Consider the following 21,433-nt stretch of genomic DNA (forward strand, 5'->3'; position numbering starts at 1 on the left):
TAGGGAGACTTTTCGTACAGACACTCTGTCTTAGAACTGGGATCCCCATATTCCTTCCAGCAAGCTGGAAAAATAAGTTCAAATTACTTTCCAGGTTATGTCTATGCAGTTGCTTCATTTGACACTGTGTACACTGAGGGTCCCTGTCACATCCAGACAAATGTGTGGAACCAAAGTATCTCCAGGTCGTGTCCACGCAGGATTCAAACAGCAAGTAGAAAGCTGGACCATTAAGCTAAAGTCACTCAAGAAGCCTGAAGTCAAACTGGGATGAAAATCTTGGGGATCTAAGTCCTGGTTACGGTCTCCAGAAAGAGGACCTGGGATAAAAGTCATTAAGAAAGGATGGCTCCAATAATAGCAAGTACACCCTCAAATTCCCTCTTCCAGTGCCCTTCACATTGTTGAGATTGGGACAAGGGCTTTTTACACAATTTCCTGATCGGAAATCCCACCAGCTAATTGTCTAGATCAGCACTTCTCAAATATTACTGTGCATTGTGAATCACCTTGGGGTCCTATTAAAAATGCAGATTCGGATTCAGCAGGTCTGGGATGGGGGCCCAGATTCTGCATTTCCAAAAAGCTCCCAGGAGATGCCAATGTAGTTCCAGGGATCACACTTTGAGTAGCAAGGGACCACAGGCAAGTTTTTAAAGAATGCCACGCCTGTGAGATGTTGACTATGACAGGGCAATCACTGTGGAGGAACAAAGCATGTGACACCTTCCCCAAATCTGGCCAGAGACCCCACTCCTGCAGGAACACTGTGAAAAACAGGCAAGAGACTGCTGTAGGCTGTTGGTTATTTTTAAATTTTTAGGAGGAAATGTGCAGAGATGAGAGTCACAGAAGAGTGTCTCTCAGGAGGAAAATCTGAGTGGCTTTGTGTGCTGATTGAGAAGGAAAAAGCTGAAGGAAAGTGTTTGCATATCAGAAGGAGATAATTGCCTCCCATTTCGTTTTTCAGTTTTTCACAAAGTTTGCAAGGAGGGTAAGTAATTAGTCCCTAGAGACTCAGAGGAAAGAAAGTTCTCAGGATGAAAAAAGTGTTTTCCCAGCTGGCCTTTACTGCAGAACCAAAAGTATCTGCCCACGTTTTTGGAGAGGCCCACAAATGGGAATGTGTCCCGTGGTAGTTATTTTTTTAAAAAAAAGCTTAATTGGAGACCAAGCTTCCAGGCAATAAGAGGAGACTCGGGCCTCCAGGCCACACACCCTGGGATGCTTGCCCCTCCCACTACCCCCTTTCTTCACAGGCTTGGGTCTGTGGGATGGCTCCCACACTGTGACTGTCCCCACTGCAAACGAGGACCAGGGCCTCTCTAGACACCCTGTAGGCGGAGCTAGCTCCAGAAGTCAGAGGAAGTTTGCATGTACTTTTTGTCCTGTTTTGCTAATCCCAGCCCAGTCCAGATTCAATCTGGTATAAGAAATCAGACACCAGAGCTATTCCCACTCACACCCTCCTTCCAGGACTTCCTAAACCGTTCCCAGATTTCCAAGGAATGCCTTCCCTCATCCGCCCACAGCCCATTACCCACAATACCTGTCCTGTTCCATTTCCTCCTCACCAGCCCTCTATCACCTCTGCCTTACCCCACAGGGCTGCTGGCAATCTCCTGGCCAGGCGGCTTCCAGGAAACCCAACCTCAGAGGGCCCTCCCTCTGGGCCACGGATCTAAGGTTCTGTGGGAGAAGAGGAGTGTTAGCCCTTGAGAAGACGACAGTAGCAAGTCTGGGGTCAAGGATCCAGCTTTTCCCTCTTCCCTGAGTGCATAGGAAGGATTGAAAAAAAGAAAGAAAAAAAAAAAGAACAAATTGCATGCCCTTCTTTCTAGGCATGGGGCCCTCATGACCTTGCTGTATATGGGGATTGAGAAAGTGGCCCCCAGAGAGTCATTTCTCTTTAAAGGTAAGAGGTCTGGGGGCCAGGAGGGAGTAGTGGGCAGCCTGAGTGTGAGTGGCGCTTCTACTCCAGGAGCAATCCCACATGGGGGTCCCAACAAAAGGCACATCATTATTTCTGTTTTGAGGATGCCAGGCCTCTCTGCTCTTCTCCAAGAATCTCCCACTTTCAGAATCCCATCCTAGACTCTGAAGCCAGTTCCTGGGAAAAGAACACACCCCAAAAATATTTGCACACAAAGAAACGTAAAGGAATGTGAACAAAACCATAGAGCAGGACCAGGGAGGAGAGATTTTAATAGCACATTTCATAATAATAGCTACATTTACTGAGTTCTTAGTACCTACCAGACCCTGTGCTATGAGCTTGATTTGGATTATCTCTTTTAATTGACATCATCACACTGTTTTCACCCCCAGCTTCCTTGAAATCATCCTCTCCTTAACTAGCGCAGGCTCACGGACACTTGCCTTTGAGACATTCAGACAATGTGAACTCATCAGCTCCCTGTAGAGAGTGAACAGAGACTTCTGTGGGGGTGAGGGAGCAGAAGAGACTAGAAAGAAGGAGACTGAGAAGCTCCAGCCTGGGCACCTTGGTGCCACCTGCAGTGGATGGTCCTCATTCCTTGTTCTCATCTGTGGGTGGCTGGGTCTCTGAGGAGGATCCTTTCGGACACATCCTCAATGACCTCTCTGACCTTCTCATTCGGGAAGGTGAAGATGAAGAGGTTGAGGAATGGGGCCACCACCTCGTTGAGCCGCGTGGAGTAGCCCTTGCCTGGCTTCAGGTAGATAAAGATGGCGCTGCCGTAGCCCAGAAGCAGCACCGTGAGGTGGGAGGTGCCGGCGGAACGGCCTCTGGTGCCCGGAGGAGGAGGGCATGCGCAGCACTGCAGCCACAGTGAGGATGTACGAGACCACGAAAAGCAGCAGGGCGGCAGCACGAAGAGTGAGGAAAGGATAGGAAGAAGTCCACGAGCTCGACGTGCTGCGTGTCGGAGCAGGACAGCTTGAGCGGCGGGGCAGAGTCACAGAAGTAGTGGTCAATGATGTTGCGGCCGCAGAACCAGAGCTGGGTTTTCTGCAGGGTCAGGGAGATGACAAAACCACCCAGCAGACCACCACCAGCTTCACACAGACTGGCCCATTCGTGATGGTCACGTAGTGCGGAGGACGGCAGATGGCCACGTAGCAATCAAAGGCCATGACTGTGAGGATAAGGAAGTTGGTGGAGCCCAGGGAGAAGGAAAAGAAAGACCAGGTCAAGCGTTCAGCCAGGGACATGGTCCTGGGAGTGGACAGCAAGTCGGCCAGCATCCTAGGGACCACAGTGGAGGCGACCAGCACCTCCACGAGGGAGAAGCTGCAGAGGAAGCAGTACATGGGTGAGTGGAGGCGGGAGTCCAGGCATGTGAGGGTGACAATGGCCAGGTTCCCCAGCACCGTCAGCACATATATCAATAGGATGAAAGCAAACAGGAGGGTCTGGAACTCATGCAGATGAGAAAATCCCAGGAGCACAAACTCCCTGACGACGCTGAAGTTACTCACTGCGCTTGACGCCCATTCCCTGTACCATCTGTGAGAAACCAGGAAGTCTTAGTGGGAAATCACCACCAGCTGCTCTCTTGACCTTGCTCCCTGATGGCTGGCCTGGCTTCCCAAGCAGACTGGCCCGTATGCATGGTGAAATTCAATGTCCAGGAGACACATTCCCAAAGGGCAGAAGTTCCCAAGGTGCAAGGAACCGACTGTTTCTGCTGGACAGATTTAGGAACTGGCTACTACCACATCACCACCACTCCTAAGCTCCTACACTTCTGTCTTCTACTCATTCATTATTTCATTCAACACATTTGTTAAGCTCCGTCTCTGTGTCAGACTTCTGGCTGGGTCTGGTAAACCCTTCCTAACTGCCAAATGTAATAGTCTTTCAATCAGAATAACACCTGCCATTAGCAGAGTTCTTCCCATGTCTCAGGATCTGGTACCTTATATGTTACTTCTTTTCATCCTTTGTACTCAGTCCTCATCCTCCTTGCCTTCTCTGTGACATTGCACGCTGTGAATCACACATTTTTGAAATAGCTTCCACCCCTGACTGTAGAGACACTCTACTCTTAATTGTCCAATAACTCTTGAGGTTTTTTTTTGGGCTGGCTCCTTCTCTAGCTCCTTGTCTTTCTGCTGTTTTCTAAATACGAATGTCCCCGGATCTCTCTTCTCATCCTTCTTTTCTCTCTCTAGTCTCTCCTTCAGAAAACTCACCTTCTCCCTTAACGAGAGCAATCTTGAAAATGTAAAAGAGACTCTGCCTTTTTGTTCTCAGCCCACATCTCACACTATCACATACTCAACATGTGTAAAAAATACACACATAATCCTCTCCTCCCCCAAAGCCAATATGGTGTTCATGGCCCCCCAAACCCCCAGTTATCCAGGCTTGAAACCTGGGAGGTATTTCTTTTGTTGTTGTTGTTTTGTTTTGTTTTTTTAAATTTATTTATTTTATTTATTTTTGGCTGTGTTGGGTCTTCGTTGCCGCGCACGGGCTTTCTCTAGTTGTGGCAAGCGGGGGCTACTCTTCGTTGCAGTATGCGGGCTTCTCATTGCAGTGGCTTCTCTTGTTGTAGAGCACAGGCTCTAGGCACGCGGGCTCAGTAGTTGTGGTGCATGGGTTCTAGAGCACAGGCTCAGTAGTTGTGGCGCACGGGCTTAGTGCTCTGCGGCGTGTGGGATCTTCCCGGACCAGTAGTTGAACCCGTGTTCCCTGCATTGGCAGACGGATTCTTGACCACTGTGCCACCAGGGAAGTCCCTGGGAGGTATTTCTGAGTCCTCCTTCTTTCTTCTAAACCACTTGAATTGTTATCCTTAGAAATATATTTTTTCTCATCCTGTCCCCTTTCTTTTTTCATAGCCACCAACTAGGTTCAAGGATTCACTTCCTCTTAATCATCACAACAGCATTCTTAATGGCTTTCTTATTTGTACATTTCTGTATATGTATTTGTACATTTCTGTATTGGATCCAACCTATCCATATACTGCTGTTATATTTGTTTTTCTAAAGTATTATGTCCATAGGCTGTTTTTTTTTTTAATAATCTGAGGCAATGTTATTTCATTTATACATTACTTTCAACGTCATCTACCTTCATACAGAAAAAGACTACAAGGACACATTTTAAAATATTAACAATGAGGGGATATGGGGATATATGTATACATATAGCTGATTCACTTTGTTATACAGCAGAAACTAACACAACATTGTAAAGCAATTATACTCCAATAAAGATGTTAAAAAAAAACAAAAATATATTAACAATGGCTATCTCTAGGTGTGGATTATAGGCATTTAAATGTTTTCATATGTATATATATCTTGTTTTTCAAATTCTTTTTATTTGAACACATATTATTTCAGTATCAGAAAAAAAAATGTTTTTAAACAACATCTATTCCCTCCCTTGTCTAAAACTCAAGCACAAACTCTCCCTGGCAATCCCAGTTTTCTACAGTTCTACCCATCTACCCCTCCAGCCTAACATTCACCTCCTTCTTGCTGCATGATTTGTGCTTCCACCAAGCTGGACCACTCGCTATTCTCCAAATATTAAGTCCACCCTCTGTTTGCACACTCTTTCCTTACTCTTCCCTATGCTCAGAATACCCTGTCCTGCCATCTCTGCCTGGCAGATTCTTACCCACACTTCAAATGTCTCTGCTTTATGAAGCTTCATCCTCTATCCAGATGTGAACTTGTCCTGCCTGGAATTCCCAACGAGGGAAGTTAGCATGTTCCTCCTTGCATGATAATTTTTCTTGTGCCAGCCTCACCCCAAACACTAGATCCCTCATTTCTCAGTGGCAGGCCTCTCTTTTCATCTTTATAGCCCTCACACACCCTGCTGCAACATGTCTTACAAAGTGTAAGGACTTCGTAAATTTTGGTTAAACAAATGAATGAGTACATCTGTTGGGTTTTCATTCCTAGTCCTGAGAAGAAAAGTCTTGCCAAATGGAAACTCACGTTTTCTTTCATGATTATTTGAATGTGTGCATTATAGACTTTAATAGCTGGTAAGGGGGCAAGCATGGCCTGACAATTACTTATCAGAAGGACACGATGAGATCAGGTGTGTTTCAGGATCCAATCCCAGAAGGGTCTGGGTACACCCTATAATCAAATACACTACTATTTCTGCAGCAAAATACACGAATATGCACACTAAATGGAATAAATAAAGGCAATAAATGGCCTCACAGTAAGTTCAGATCAGGTTTCACTACCTAGTTAGTTTGACCCAAAATTAGAAAAGAACTTTCAGTTGTCAAAGCATTTTTGATTACAGCATTGTGGATCAGGGGCTGTGAATGGTTAGACCTCATTCACTGAGGTTCCTCATTCATAGGAACCCACCATGTACTGGTTCCTACACCACAAAACAACTGTGAAAGTTGCCATCTCCATATCACAGGTGATAAAAACCGAGACTCGAGATGTTTAAGGATCTCCATCCCAAGTCATATAGTTAATAAATGTACAGCTGGGATTTGAACCCAGAGTCTTCTAACTCCAATGCCTACTCATTTACAGTCATTAAAATGCCAAACGTGAAATCTTCCCAGTTTTCAAACAGTGCCATACCGATCTCTGAACACAGGATTCAAAGTCTATTGCTTAGGTCTGCAAACAGGGAGAGTATTTAATAAAGGGTAAATAAAGGAATGTACTAAAGAATAAAAGAATAAATTCCCATCTCTGGCTGTTGACCATCAGTGATGAGTAGGAGACACTGATGGGGAGGAGACAGGGAGGGTGTCCCTTTCCTCAAAAAAAGGATCTAACTTGGGTCTCAGCCATTACTGTGGAAACAGTCAGAGGTCCAGCCCTGCGTGCTCCATCACTCCTGGGGAACCCACGACAGTCAGGCTTTCAGGGGGCTGCTGCTCCTCCACTTACCGCTTCCCCGATTGTGATCTCACCCCACCCGGCCCCATACTGATGTGTGTCACATTCTGTGGGTGTTATAAAGGCATGAGCAATGATGAGGAATTCAACGCATGGGCCCATTTTATGTTTCATTCACCATCACTGCCACCCAGAAAGCAATATCTTTCTTACCTGATAGGTTTCCATGACATCGCATCCGGAGGTTCAACGTTCTACAACATCTGAAGTCCTGAAATCAGAGGTGAAAGAGTTAATTCAGGGATGACCCTGGAGCCAGGAATACTCCATTTGGTGCAGCAGGCTTCACTCCACCTCACACTAGCCAGCATCCTTTGCAAACTGACCTCCTATTATACCCTCACCCCCAACCCATCTTGCCTTCCTCCTGCCAACCTCTCTCCTGTCTACTGGACTTTTCACCCTTAGACTTCCCTCTCCCAGTTTACGGTCTCGCCTCCCCTCTCAGCGTTGATGACTGGTGCCCCCTCTTTGTCCACGATGCATGCCTGTCCCTTCATGTTCATTCAAGACTCTGAGCCACGGCCCCCCAGACTCCAGCTCAGCAAACTGGAGCCCACAGCTCAGGACAAGCCCCCTGGAGTTATGTTTTAGGACCCACTGTACTTGTTGAGTAAATTTTTTTTTTTTAACCTTCAGGCAATGCTTTATTTAAATCACCAAAAATAAGGTTTTATAGGAAAGGAACTGTAACAAGCAAATGTGCAGCTGCAAATTTTCTTTTGCCATCAATATCAACTCCCTCTAAAATATTCTGGGACTACTTTGCGGTTTCCAAGCAAAACTAATGTTTCATTGCTCAGCCTCATCACAAGAATGAAAACGGTTTGCAAAACAATTTTGTTTAATGCTAACATATAACTAAAAAATGTGGTTATTGCTAACAAGTAACTCCGTCTCCTGAAACAGCCCAACCTACACACACTTTGGTGAACATTTCACTGTGAACACGACCGCTCTTTTCCCGCCGTCACAGATGACAGGTACCGTGGCAAGGGTCAGATGCTGGAGGCCGTTCAGGCACCTAGGAAGTAATCCTTCACAGAAATAACTATAGTTATTTCTGCAGCTCAAACAAATGGGCCCGCCTCTGCCACACCCGCCCCAAGGTGGGTGTCGCATTGGCTCTGCCTGTAAGGAAGGCCCACCAACTCCCTAGTTCTTTACTGGGAACCGAGAGCGCAAAGCTAGATAGAGATGCTGTTCTTCCAGAGCCACCAAAGCCTTAATAAATCGCCCTGGGGTTCTTCGTGCTGTCCTGTGCCTCACAGGCAGCAACATAGGCAGACTGGGGAAAAGCCATCATGGTATTCTGCTAAAAACCTCAGAAAGAGATCAAAGTGCTTCAGTAAAGCCTTCAGATTCTCCTCAGAAAAGGACATCTTTCCAGGGATTTCTGGAAGTTTCACGAACAATCGCAGCAAGTGTTGTGCCCCATAAATGTAAGAGGGTGGAGGTGGCTGGTCACCTGGGGGGTAACTGTTGGGTACAAGTTTCCAGGAGAGGACTTCATTTATTTCATTAGTTCTTCTGCCTTCAAAGCCAGCAACACCGCACTCCCTTCCTCGCTCGTGGTCAGAGGAACAGGTGAGGATGATCTGCTGTGAACAGGTGTCTTCTCTTCCAGGTGCAGGAACAGCTTGGGCGTGCTGGCAGACGTGTCCTGCTGCCGGCGCTTGGGCTGAGGCGAGGCGCTGCTCTCAGGCAGCCTGTCGCAACTGGCAAAGTGGCGTGTGGACCGCCTCCGAGACTGCAAGGCTTCCGGCTCGGCTTTGCGCCTTTTGGGGGTGGCCGGTTCGCCTGTGGTTCACTGACTCTCTGTGGACTGTGGTGTGGATGGATTCAACAAAGGTGGGCTTGGAGAGAGCTCCTCCTGGTTCCTACTAGTGTTTGTGGTACTTTCCTTAATCGGAAAAAAAAATTTGGATGAAGTCACCTTTTTATACTGAAATTGTTCATATGGATAGAGCAAAACCAATGGGAGAGTGTAATCAAAGGTTATTCTTTTTTGTTTTGTTTTTTTTTAAATATATATTTTTGAAGTGTGCTATATTAATGGCAGGATTTTCGCTAACACCAGTAGAGCAAAATATATATATATATATATATTTTTTTTTTTAATTAATTTATTTATTTTATTTATTGATTTCTGGCTGTGTTGGGTCTTCGTTGCTGTGCACAGGCTTTCTCTAGTTGTGGCGAGCGGGGGCTACTCTTCATTGCGGTGCGTGGGCTTTTCATTGCAGTGGCGTCTCTTGTTGCAGAGTGCAGGCTCAGTAGTTGTGGCGCACGGGCTTAGTTGCTCCACGGCATGTGGGATCTTCCCAGACCAGGGCTCGAACCCATGTCCCCTGCATTGGCAGGCGGATTCTTAACCACTGCACCACCAGGGAAGCCCCTCAAAGGTTATTCTAAATCCATCCACAATCTCCTTACAAAGGTCAACGTTCTTTTCTGCTGGGATATACCGCACATTCATGTTGGCGTGTGGCATAGCGTAATGGTGACAAGGCCTCTCATTGGCTGAAAAGGCTGCATTGATAGCAAAATGCTTCACGTACGATTCCAAAATAGTTATGATGTTGGTCTGGCATGGAAGTTTCACTAACCATTTCCTCCTGTTGATATAGTAACAATCGTCCTCAAGCTTCTTCTTCAGAACTTCAGGGATTTCTACAGTTATTGTTCTTTCTTCCATTTCTTTTTTTTGCGTGCAGCTCTGGTTCTTCCTTCACTTCAGTCTTTTCTTCAATATCACTTTCTTCACTTATTCCTTCATCCTTTTCTTCACTACTGTCATCAGAGGAACTGCTGACTGAGTTTTCAACATTTTCATCTTTTTCTTCAGCAGGGAGGCTTTTTAAGACAGAGTCCACACCAGGCATCCTGAAGCGCCTCCTCTTTCTTCCTGTGCTTCTCGGGCGAGCTACAGCTTTTCTTGCCAATTTACGCTGTAATCTCTGATTTTCATCGGTGTCACAAAGGACATGATCTTCAGCTGCCCATCTATCCCAGCTTCTGTTCCAACCATTCAAATGGATCAGATATTCTGGGATCTTTCTGCCTTTTTCGTCTTTCCCAACAATAACATCGACAATCTTGGCATCGTCCAGCACTCGCGCCTTGGTGGGGTCAGGCTCAAAGCACGGCACTTCCTTCCCTGAGTGGAATTTAAATTTCATGCCCTCGCTCCCACTCATCTGCTCATCGTGGTGGAGGGCGAGGCTCTGGGGTGGGCGGAGCGTGCGCGGTGGGGGACTCGTTGAGTAATTTTACATCTCAAGTTTTTGCTTATGATACTGCCAAATTAACATAGGTGAAGTTTAAGTTGAATGTAGAATCAACTTTTCTCTGCATCGGGGTCTTCTGCAGACCAGAGTTTCCTCGGTGTAGGCTCTGTGGAAGCCCTTGCTACAGAACAAAACCTCTCTCAGGCCCAGGAGTCCTGCATCCCTGTGACCCAGGCAAACTCAACTTCAGTCAGGAGATAATGAGGTGCCCCCATCAAACCAGGCCAGGTGTCGCCTTAGACATTACAAAGCAGGCTGGTCAAGGCCTTGGTTGGCCATTTAGTGCGTGCTTTGGACCAGGCCACACATTGTCTATACTCGACAGTCTGGGGTCCCCGATGTGTCCTCAGTTTCCCTTACTCATTCCTGGTGAGCATCCTCACTGGTAAGAGATCCTGTTCATCTTATTCAAATCATTCATGCTGTGGGTTTTATAGGTCAGATTTCTGTTAAAATGTCAAATAGCAGGTATAATAAGCTGTTGTCTCCATATAATAAGCCTCTAGAGACTTGGAAGCCATCTGAAAGACCCCTCCTTGTTACACATCTTTCTCTCTCCACATCAATCTTCTCAGTTCTCCTGGCTGAGTTATTCCTATGTATTTTGGCTTCTCTTCCTACCCCAGAAAATGACTCTTAAAAAAAAAAAACAAAAACATAACTGGGAATGCAGACGGGGGTGACAGTACTGCCACCACGGTTTTTTGTAGCAATGATTCTGGTCATCAGTGTCTTGGGACATGTCACGCTTCTCAAGAGAATGAAAAAGTGGGGATGAAGAATGGGATAGAGGGATGGACAGAGTATGTACCTGAATATTCCCTTATGGTTCACAGGCCTTTGCAAGGGGCAGAGACAGAGGGAGGACACAGAGGGAAACAGCAAACTGAGGCAAGCAGCCCAGCCGGCAGCAAGAACTGGAGCGAAGAATGATGCAAGAGGACGACGTGTCAGGCAGTGAAAAGTCTAAGAAGGCCCGAAGAGAGGACAGAGATGCATCAGGAAGGAATCTAGGCTGAGTGTCCCCTGAAACCAGGTCTCTAAGGAAGGAGCAGGAGTGGGACGGCACAGAAGACCTTTAGCTCCTCCCCAAGAGGAAGAGCAAGATGAAACCAATGCAGGGAATGGAGTCTTTTCACCATGAGCTTCACTGCTGCACCCCACATCAGCAACAGCACAGGGAGCAAGAGGACAAAGACAACTCGAATCATTCATCATTCACCCTTCACTCATTCATTCAGAAAAATATGACTGATAGCGCTCGATACTACCAGTGCTCTAGGAATACAGTGGTGAACAAAACAGACCCAGAACTTACAGGCAAATTGGGAAAACAGACAACAGATAAGTTTAAAATGACAAACTATGACACGTGCTATGAAGGCAATGAAAGGGGCATGACAGAGACTGGGGGGAAGGCAGGGGACTCACCCATGTAAGGTCCCATCCTGCTGCCCAAGTCCAGATGCAGGACTCCGCCATGGTAGTCGCACCCGGTGGACAACGGCGCAAGTGCAGTAGGTTGAAAGGAGCAAAGAGGTCCCTCTCACACTTCTTGCGGGTGCAGTTCCCAAACCCAGGACCTGTGGGGCAGACCAGAGTCAACAGAATCAACACAACATCAGGATGGAGACACCTCACCCTGCTCGGGCCCCTTTCTCTGTACTCCCTTCCTCCTGCTATCCAGGCACTCCTGGGTGGAAGATCTGAACCCAAAACGCACTGGGAAAAGTGGAAGCGCCCAGCTCTCCTCTGTGCTGACGCTGTGCTCCAGCAGGCTTGAATACAGCACGACAGCAGTTCTGAAGGAGCAGCTGCCTCCCCTGGGGACTTGGGAACAGCCTAGCATCATCCTCAGTTTGGGGCTCCAGGGTGCAGGCAGGCAACTGCGAGGCCATAGGGCCTCCCGGGGAGCTGTGACCGCTCTCTCTCCCTCTGCTGTCCCCTCTGGGCACGGGGCTCAGAGCAGCCCAACAGCCCTGCGATCTGGGCTCTGGGGTGAGGCAGAGAGGGAGTAGGGGCAAAGCATTGGGCACCAGTTGCTTTAGACACAGACAACTCAGCAGCAAAGACAATGAGCTAAGAAATCTCTTCATCTCTGGTCAACCCAGAGGGAAAAACTGGATCCAACTGTCTTCTTTTCTTATAAACTGGGAATGAGAGAGATGCTGAAGTACTAAAAACATCTCTTTTACAAAAAAAGGAATCACCAGGACCTGAGCATCAAGATATTGGGGGAGGTTTACTCTCCTGCCCAAGAATGATCTTCAGAGCATTTTCTCCCAGGGCTTCAGTTTGCCCACTTAAGCAGGGGACATGAGTCCTAAATGCCCATGTCTGAGTTGGTACTGGGAGGAGAGGAATCCATGGATGAAGGAATCATGGTCATGGTTAGCAGAGAAAAGATATCAACTGAAACCAAAGTGAGAAATTGAGGACCTGCTTACAATTATGAAATAGTAATAATACATGCACACACGTACTATTTATAATTTTGTATATCACATAAGTTTATGAAGAAATGAAAAAATATTGCAAAGAAACACTTTAATAGAGGTCGAATTCCATCCTTGTGAAAACCAAAACCAAAGGCATCTTGTACTTCTTTATCAGCAAGACCAGCTTCCCTGACTTCTTCACCAAGCCAAGGACATGCATCACCCCCACTGCCTAAGGACTCAGGGAATTACATACTTCTTCTCCCTTGCTCCTGATCTCTCTCACAGCAATAACACCTTTATCATGTGCTTCCCACAGGCACTGTCTCATCTGAGTCAATAAACAACCCCATGAAGCAGCTGTTATTGGCGTCTTCATTTCCTTGCTGATAGTACAAAGGAAGCCGTTACTCTAGGACGCACCTAGGTGGTAGCACCTGGGTTTGAACCCCAAAGAGCAGAGAACAAGTGATCTTTGATTTGTGTACTTTAGACTTTTGTAGACATGACCTTGCACACACTCATACCTAACTCACCTTTAACATTGCCAAGTTCATATATCTGCAAATCTATGAACATTTCAAGTATCTCATACAGCGTCCCATGCCATCTAACAGTTCAGTTTTGTCTGTGCAATTATTTAAGTATTTTAATGGGAAAATAATAAAAGGAGAACATGGAAAACTGAAAAGTGATGATGCCTGTGATAAAAAAGTATAAATCTCATAAACGTAATCAAGTAAAGCAATGTTGAGAAACATTAGGCATAGTAAGAGTGGAGCATTTTTGGCTTCAATCCAAAGCTGTTTGACTCTATGTTCAAAGAGGAAAGAACAAAATTAAGTAACATTTTTTAAATCCTGGAATGCATAATGTAACCAGGTACATCAGCTGATAGATCAGCTAGAAATAGTTTGAGAGTAGGGGTGTCTTTTTTGGTGGAATTCATCAATAGAGGTAGAAAGGGAAGAAAACATCACACTAAAGATGTGATGAGATGGACACAGGAAAGGCCAGAACCGTGTCTAATTGAATTCAGTGACTAAGCTAAGCTTACTCTGTCCCCAAATCTCCTCATATGCAGCTAAAGTCCTTCTGTCACCCAAGTAGTGTGTTAACTTGTATTACTTGGGCTAATTGCTATGCAGGTGGAGCCCAATGAGAAGGAACAGGTGCCTAGGATTGCACATTGTGAAAAGAACACACCACCTACTCCCTAACTTCCCAAGTGTTAGAAATCAGAAGCACAGCTAAGGAGAAGCAGGAGTACACTTCCCTGAGACCATGCAACAAAGTGGCGGGGCGGGGGGGGGGGGTCTAATACCATTTTATGAAGGGAAATGGGTAGACATGATGGCTGTTAAGGCCATGATGGAAAGATGACACATGGTGCAGAGTGAAGGCAAGATCATGAGTCATGACCATGGGAAGGCTTCTCTGTGTTTGCTAGCCTCCAACCAAAGATTGGAGACCACCCTCAGCCCCACCCTCATATATGGGGATAGCTACTGAGAAGTCATTTAGGATTTCCTACTCCATTTCATCACAAAAACAGGGTAGGTTTTCAATCCTGGTACTTAACTTGCACTGGACTTATTTTCTTTCTCCAACTTGCCTCAATTACATCCCTGGTGATACACTTCTCCTGTTCCAGGATTCCTTGGACTTTCCTGGAAGAACCAAAGAGGAACCTCCTGTTTTTCCACTATTAGTATTTTACATATATCCAGAAGATACTGTATGGTCACCCTTAATATCCCATCCTACGCCTCAAATGAGACAGCTCTGAGTTGCAGGTAATGATGAAATTGTTGATTTGTCATTTGGAATCATACTTTGGAGTCCACTGTTGATAATTAGAATTCCCGGCAAGACTTCCCATTCTTGCCTTTTCTTCTTCATTCTCCATCCTCTATTCAAAACTCTTCTGTTTCCATTTGGCTTATCTTCTCTTGGTCCCCTAATCACCCTTTTGGCTCTTTAACTCCCCATAACCTGACATAGAATAGCTCTTCCCATCCAAAGATCTGATTTACAGAGTATGTTCCCCATAGACCTGTGAGAGTAATAGTCCAAGCTTGGTGAACTTCTATTTGCATAATGAATTTACATAAGAATTCTGGGGGGAAAAAAACACGGTACATCTATCTCAAAGGCTGATTCCAGGGTAGAGTCCCATGAACATTTGTCTAAGCTCTGGAAGAAAAGATCTGAAGGCAGAATTTAAAGGAAATACGACAGCCGTGCTTCTGTGGGATACCTGTCATTCTCTTTTTCTACAATTCTCATCCTTTTGCCCAATCTATGGGAAAAATAAGTTTTTCATGCTGGAGCTGCAAATACCTCATTAAGTTCATGAGCACTTAAATATGGTGATGGGCACAACTATCATCACTTTAATGTTCAAATGATAAAGTGTAATAAAAATGGAGAGGGTTTTGAACCCCCAAATCATTTTTTTTCTTTAATTTTTAAAACATCTTTATTGGAGTATAATTGCTTTACAATGGTGTGTTAGTTTCTGCTTTATATATCCCCGTATCTTCTCCCTCTTGCTTCTCCATCCCACCCCTCTAGGTGGTCACAAAGCACCGAGCTGATCTCCCTGTGCTATGCGGCTGCTTCCCACTAGCTATCTATTTTACACTTGGTAGTGTATATATGTCCATGCCACTCTCTCACTTCGTCCCAGCTTACCCTTCCCCCTCCCCCCCCCAAATCATTTATAAGCAATTTTGTAACATATTTTACTTGTATCTAGAAGCTGTGAGTGATCTATCTGAGGTTAAAGAAATGGTGGTAGAGAGAGAATGAGGTGAGGTGGAGAAATTGGGGGAGTGGGAAATGTTTAAAGAAACTGGATTTAGAAAGTCATCACAAGGAACAAAAGAAGAGCTGAATAAAGTGGAGGTGCTGTGATAATCATCCCACAAGAAAAATATCAAAGATAGAACAAGAGAACAGATGAAGAAATACTACCAAAGAGATTCTGGTTTATGCTAAGGTAAGACATTTGGCAAATCAAATGTAAGTAACTGTTCTGAGTGCCCAGATTCTGAAGAGATGCTGCTCAAAAATCCAAGGAAAAGTCTGAGGGCAAAGCTCATGGATGGATTTGCAGCTCCAGCAGGAAAAATGTATTTTTCTCATAGATTTGGGAGGAGGAGGAGAAGGCTAGAGAAAAGAGAGTGAAAGCAATAGAGAGAGAAATAACATTAACCAGTAAACAAGCTCTTCCTGAGTGTGAGAGTAAGTGATTTCCTGACTTAAAATAATGACCCCAAGCCATGCTAAAGGGAGAATGAAATCAGGGAGTCCACCAGTGACTGTCTGCCTCTTCAAGCTTACACTTAGTAAAGGTGAGGCACCTGTAATTTATCTCAACTGCATGTAAACTCTGCTTACATTTTCCTTAAGCTGTTTTGCCTGTGAGCAGATTCTGAGCTTGCCGTAAATAAGAGAAATGGAGAAAGTCAGGAATTACAGGACATTGTTTTAGAAAAAGAACATCACCCTCTGATGTCATCCCCCTTCCTACTGTACAGGCAATAGAAAAATGTCCCAAAGCTGATGGGGTGAAAAATCTGCCTGGAAGAGAATCTTGAATTTGGGACTGCTCAAGGAGACTTTGGTCACTTTCTGGCCTCCTTGGAGGGGAGTACTTGGTAGGTGGGTGAATGTGAAACCAAAGGGTAGTTATCAGATCCATTAAACTGTAACTTGCTTAATAAATAATGAGCTGGAACCTGCCTTCACCGATCAAGCTCACTTTAACTGCTGCTACAAAAGCCTTGCATGTCCTTCAAGCATCATGTAGCCTAAACAATAAGCTGTTTGTTCAAGTTGTTTTCCAGGAACTTGGAGTCAGCTGCGTCCAGTTCAAGTTTGGCCAGTTGAAGCTGGTTGGAACCACTGACTCTCCAACTGGGCATGCGTGGGTGCCTGTCTCGGTGACCTTTTGACTTTAGAGGGCCAACAATTCCACACTCAGAACATGCTAATGCCACCATTTTCTAAACATGCGCCCCGTGAAGAATCCTGTAGCTTAGCTGCACCTGCACAGAACGACCATTATGAAACTGAGTCCTATGACTAGTTTATAATTAAAGCTAATGCCTGGATTTCTGCTCTTGTTCCTCTCGTTCCCCTTTCGTTCCCTTTGGTCCTAGCCCATGCCTGTTTGATCACGTTTGCCTAATCAGTAAGGAGTAATGAATGTCAGGTGTCTTGAGGAACAGCTTTCTGATAAGCATCCCTGTTTATGTGCTGTTCTGAGTTATCTTTCAGAGTAAGGTGACCTTCACAGATTAAGTAGGGTCAGACCTCAGGTCATGGACCAGTAGACCAAAAACACGTAACAGATGAAGAAATAGCACAAGAAGATGATTAATCACTAGCTTTTTTGTTCTTCCCCTTTAAAACCCCTGACACAAAGACCAAAATGGAGTGGATCTGAGACTCCCACTCCCTCACTTGGCGCCCTGCGATAAAATCCTTACTTTGCTGCAAACTCCTGCTGTCAAGAGTGCAGCTTTCTGTGCCACGGGCATATGAGCCCTTTGCTCGGTTTCCATTATCTCAAATTTTTCTTATTTCTAATCACCCTTCCCCACATTCTCCATGCCTCAGCTCTAGCCCATAAACATCATGAGCCCCTCACCTTCGGGGAGGAAGATTTGAGATTTGTTCTCCTGTCTCCTCACTTGGCTGCCTCGTGAATAAACCCTTTCTCTGCTGCAAACCTCGGTGTCTCAGCATTTGACTTGCTGCACATCGAGCAAATGAAACTAGTCCAGTAACAAGTGTATGGTTGAGAATTACCTTAGGAATTTGGGGGGCTTGGGGGATGGTGGAGATGGGCCCATAAATGGGTACAATATCTATGCTCTGTCTCTCATGGGACTAATTACTCTCACTTCGTGTGGACTTAGAACCTAAAGAAATAAGTGGAAGCAATGATCTCCTCTGAGACGGAACACACCTTTTTTTTTTTTTAACTTTTTATTTTATATTGGAGTATAGCCGATTAACAATGTTGTGATAGTTTCAGGGGCACAGCAAAGCGACTCAGCCATACATATACATGTGTACGTTCTCCCCCAGACTCCCCTCCCATCCAGGCTGCCACATAACATTGAGCAGAGTTCCCTGCGCTATACAGTAGGTCCTTGTTGGTTATCCTTTTTAAACATAGCAGTGATTTTTTTTAACTTTATTTTAGAAACACACCTTTGCATATCCCCTCCTTCTGAAATAATAATGACCACCCTTCCATCTATGCATCTGTACACACACGCACATTTGATTCCACCTTCTTCCTGGGGCCCTGGATCTTTTATCCACAAGGCTGAGACATCGGATGTCCTTCCTCCATAGTCCTCTAGGTAACCTTGAGTGCACAGCCGCAGCATCGCCAGCTCAAAACTGACTTAGGTTTCTTATTAACCCTTAGGTCAAATTCACAAGCCTCACTCTGGCAGAAGCTCTACGATAACTGCCTCTTTACCACTCCCTGATCCAACAACATCCTTCATCCATGTCACCAGCAAAATCTCCGTTCCTATTCAAGCAAATCAGTTTACCTTCTTTATTATGACAGGTTCTTTCTTTTCTTGGAACTATTGATACTATTTAGTTGCTTCCTCCTCCTAGAAATTCTGCATCACATCCTTCCTCACCTCACATTCTACCACACATAAAAACACTTGCCAGTCTCTTTCCATTATCATAAAAATCCTAACTGCTAATGTCACTTCATTTTGATCTTCCATATAGCACTTAGGGGCTTAGATTACACAGGGGTCAAATCCACTTTAACATCTTAGAGAGGTTGGGAGGAAAGAAGAAAATGCAACTAGCAGGAAATTATAAATTGATGAGAATTAACAAAGGTGCTAGTGTACTGTTGTTCTTCGATACCCAGAAAATTAAATTATCTCATAATGAGAATAAAGCACTCATTAAGAATTTTCCTCATCCCAAGCAATCCACAGACAGAGCCTCCTGAAGAGGCAGGCCCCTGCAGCTCTTCACTAAGCTCTTAGGTACCAGCCCTTTATTTCTAAAGGAGCAAAGCATCCTCATCACCACGTATTACATCCCCTGACCGTGAAATTGCTGCAGAGAAGCTATGCTGTCCCAAAAGGGTGCTAAACACTTATGTCAGCAAAATGGTGTACGTCTGCCTGTAGCTTTCTGGCAAATAATTGAACATTATTTAGGAAAAACACTTAGAAATAAATGGCAAGTTCTAGAATTAAATGCAATAACAGCTTTGATTAAGGAAACTTAGGTCCAAACAATAAAAGTACAAGTTATAAGACTGTGATTGTGAAAATTTATAGCTGTCTTATAAACATAAAGGGCCTGTTGATCTCTACCCCTCCAAACACACCCACCTCTCCTCACGTAGGAGCTGAAATGAAGAATTATCCAATGAGCATCTTTCCCATCACCTACTTTCTCTCTACACAGAGGAGCTATGCGTAAACCATTGTCTCCCACTTCCTCACCTTGCCTTTCACCTCTTACAGTCCTCAGGCATTCTTTCTCATGCTTACATCACAACAGGTCTTCTTTTGTCCCTATTTCCGAGCTCAGATAGCACTCCTTTTCTCTACCTCCTTTCTATGTACCCAAACTACCCAAGTCAAGACCAAGATGCATAAGAGTAATGGTAGTTATTGTGTCTAACAAGAAAAAAGAAAAACAGTTTCTTTTAGAAATAATTTGTGCTTTTTTTTTTCTGATTACCAGAAGATAGAAATAAAAATTGCCTGTTATCCATCTACCCAAAGAAAATGAGAGTCACCATTTTGGAAAATCATAGGTTTTGAACCAAATTCAAAATGCCAGGTCTGAGAAATCATCCCACAGTCCCTTGCACATGCATAGAAGATCCCTTCAGAGAACCAGGAAATTTCCCATCTCTGTCCTCATTCTCTGTTTATTAATCTATTTTTTCCAAATTTTAACACAGGACACTCTTTTTTCTAGGTTCAATTTATTGTTCTTCAGTTTTGCTTAATTACAAGTGTTGTATTAAAAAACAGAATATGTTTTCAGTTCAGTTTTAAGTTTATTTAGCCCTAAGACTTTTTTTGGAAACTTCACCCCATTCTTCTCTGGGGAGGTGTGGTATAAATTAAAGAAGAAACATACACACTTTTTTAGCAAACTTTTTCCTTTCATGAAATTTGGAAGGCCTGTTTATTATTCCTCATTCTTTGATAATTTATTTCATATTCTTTTGACAGTTCACCTAGCCAGATCGAGAACCATTTTTGGTTGGACTAGGAAAGCAACTCAGAAGATGTTACAGTAAAGAAGTGGCGTTGAAACTGCCACAGCTACTACAGATTATAGACTAAATTTCTTATCAATTTCCTCATCTTTCTTGCTGCTATCTCTAAATAAAATGATGCATCTGTAGGGGTCATACCCCCAAGCTTCAGCCTGTCTCACAAAACCCTGTAGTCCCCCTATCTTTCAGGTGCCTGGTTAGAAATAATGAATTGTGGAGTTAGAGAATGGTGGAATAGGACACAATCCGAATGGCCCAGCTAATTGATAGAATTATAATTTACAGACTTGATCTGTAACTTAAATACCCACAGTTCTGAGTTCTTAATGACAACGATGAAAGCAAGTCATTGGAGTGGAATTCAGGAAGAAGTCAATGGGGTTGAGAAGATCACTAGAGGCCAAGGTGTTGAATGGATTATCCACATAGACATACTCATTACCTGGAATGATGGCATAACAGGGGGTGAGAAAGATAATTCCCAGCCAGATGCCAAAGTCTTCGCTGATGTTTGGGAGACCAACAGGTTACAGGGAGGAGTGATAAAGGAGAATATAATGAATGAAATTAGCCCCAAAGTAGCAGAGATAATCAAGTTTAAAAGACTAAACTCAGACATCATCTTTTCCAAGAAGAATGCACCGACTCCACTTCCACTTATTGTACTAAATGAATCTTTAAATGTTTGCATGGCACTCTGTGAAAATTTCTACTGTATTATATACCAAGTGGTGTCCATTAGGTTACATCTCTCTTAGATTATGAGCTTTCCTGGTAACTTGTACATAGAAGGGGCTGACTAAAAATTTGTTAAATTGAACTCTTCTACTATACTGTATTGCCTCCATCTAGTGTGATTAATTTTCACACCTCGCCTATTCCATGCTCAACCAAATTAGAATCAGTAGAGAGGATGTTGGATTGAGCATTATAGGTTGTTTATCACTGTAAATGTTAAAAAGCATGAGTGTTAAAGTCGGAGAGCCCTGGGTGGCTTTACAAAGTCAAATCCTGACTTTACAATTTAGGCAACCTCTTTGAGCCTCCATTCCCTTCTCTGTAGAAGTGGAGAAAATAAACACACCACAAGAATGTTGCATAAATTAAAAGTAATTTGCACTGTAATATGTATACAATTGCCTAACAAGGTGCATTATATACAGTAGGGTTTTCTTTCTCTGTCTCTTTTTCTCTGTTTCCCTCTCTCTCTTCTCACACCCCTGAATTTGAGCATGGTCATGTGACTTGTTGGACCAGGCACATATGAATAGAAATGTCGTGACTCAATCATGGTGCACACATTTAAGAGACTCCATGTTCTACTCCCTTACCATATTAACTAAGGAAACATGTAATTGTATTGAGATGCACAAGAAAGGCACCTAGAATCTTGAGCCATATCCATACAGAAGATAGCTGCCCTTGACTCATGGTAGATTTTGCATAGTGAGAGACTTTGGGTGTGTTAATCCACTCCTATTTTTATTATGTTTGTTACTATAGCATCATCTAGC

At 44.3% G+C, this 21,433-nt stretch overlaps 1 protein-coding gene and 1 pseudogene across 2 annotated transcripts; both read right to left on the bottom strand.

The window, feature by feature from the left end:
• Positions 1–2,224: 2,224 nt before the first annotated feature.
• On the bottom strand, positions 2,225–5,484 carry OR6V1 (olfactory receptor family 6 subfamily V member 1; the record flags this gene model as incomplete). Its single annotated transcript, XM_082400413.1, is given in 5 exon segments — positions 2,225–2,754; positions 2,756–2,866; positions 2,868–3,001; positions 3,004–3,509; positions 5,469–5,484. Coding segments are annotated over 5 exon segments (978 nt in total). The 3' UTR covers positions 2,225–2,543.
• A 2,629-nt stretch (positions 5,485–8,113) lies between these two features.
• On the bottom strand, positions 8,114–11,615 carry LOC309632692 (MSL complex subunit 3-like; annotated as a pseudogene). The gene is made up of 2 exons: positions 9,276–11,615; positions 8,114–8,891 (listed from the first exon to the last, which is right to left on the bottom strand). The product of its transcript is annotated as an MSL complex subunit 3-like (transcript).
• Positions 11,616–21,433: the final 9,818 nt, after the last annotated feature.

Source organism: Balaenoptera borealis (genome assembly GCF_965194805.1).
Source record: "Balaenoptera borealis genome assembly, chromosome: 7".
NCBI lineage: Eukaryota > Metazoa > Chordata > Mammalia > Artiodactyla > Balaenopteridae > Balaenoptera > Balaenoptera borealis.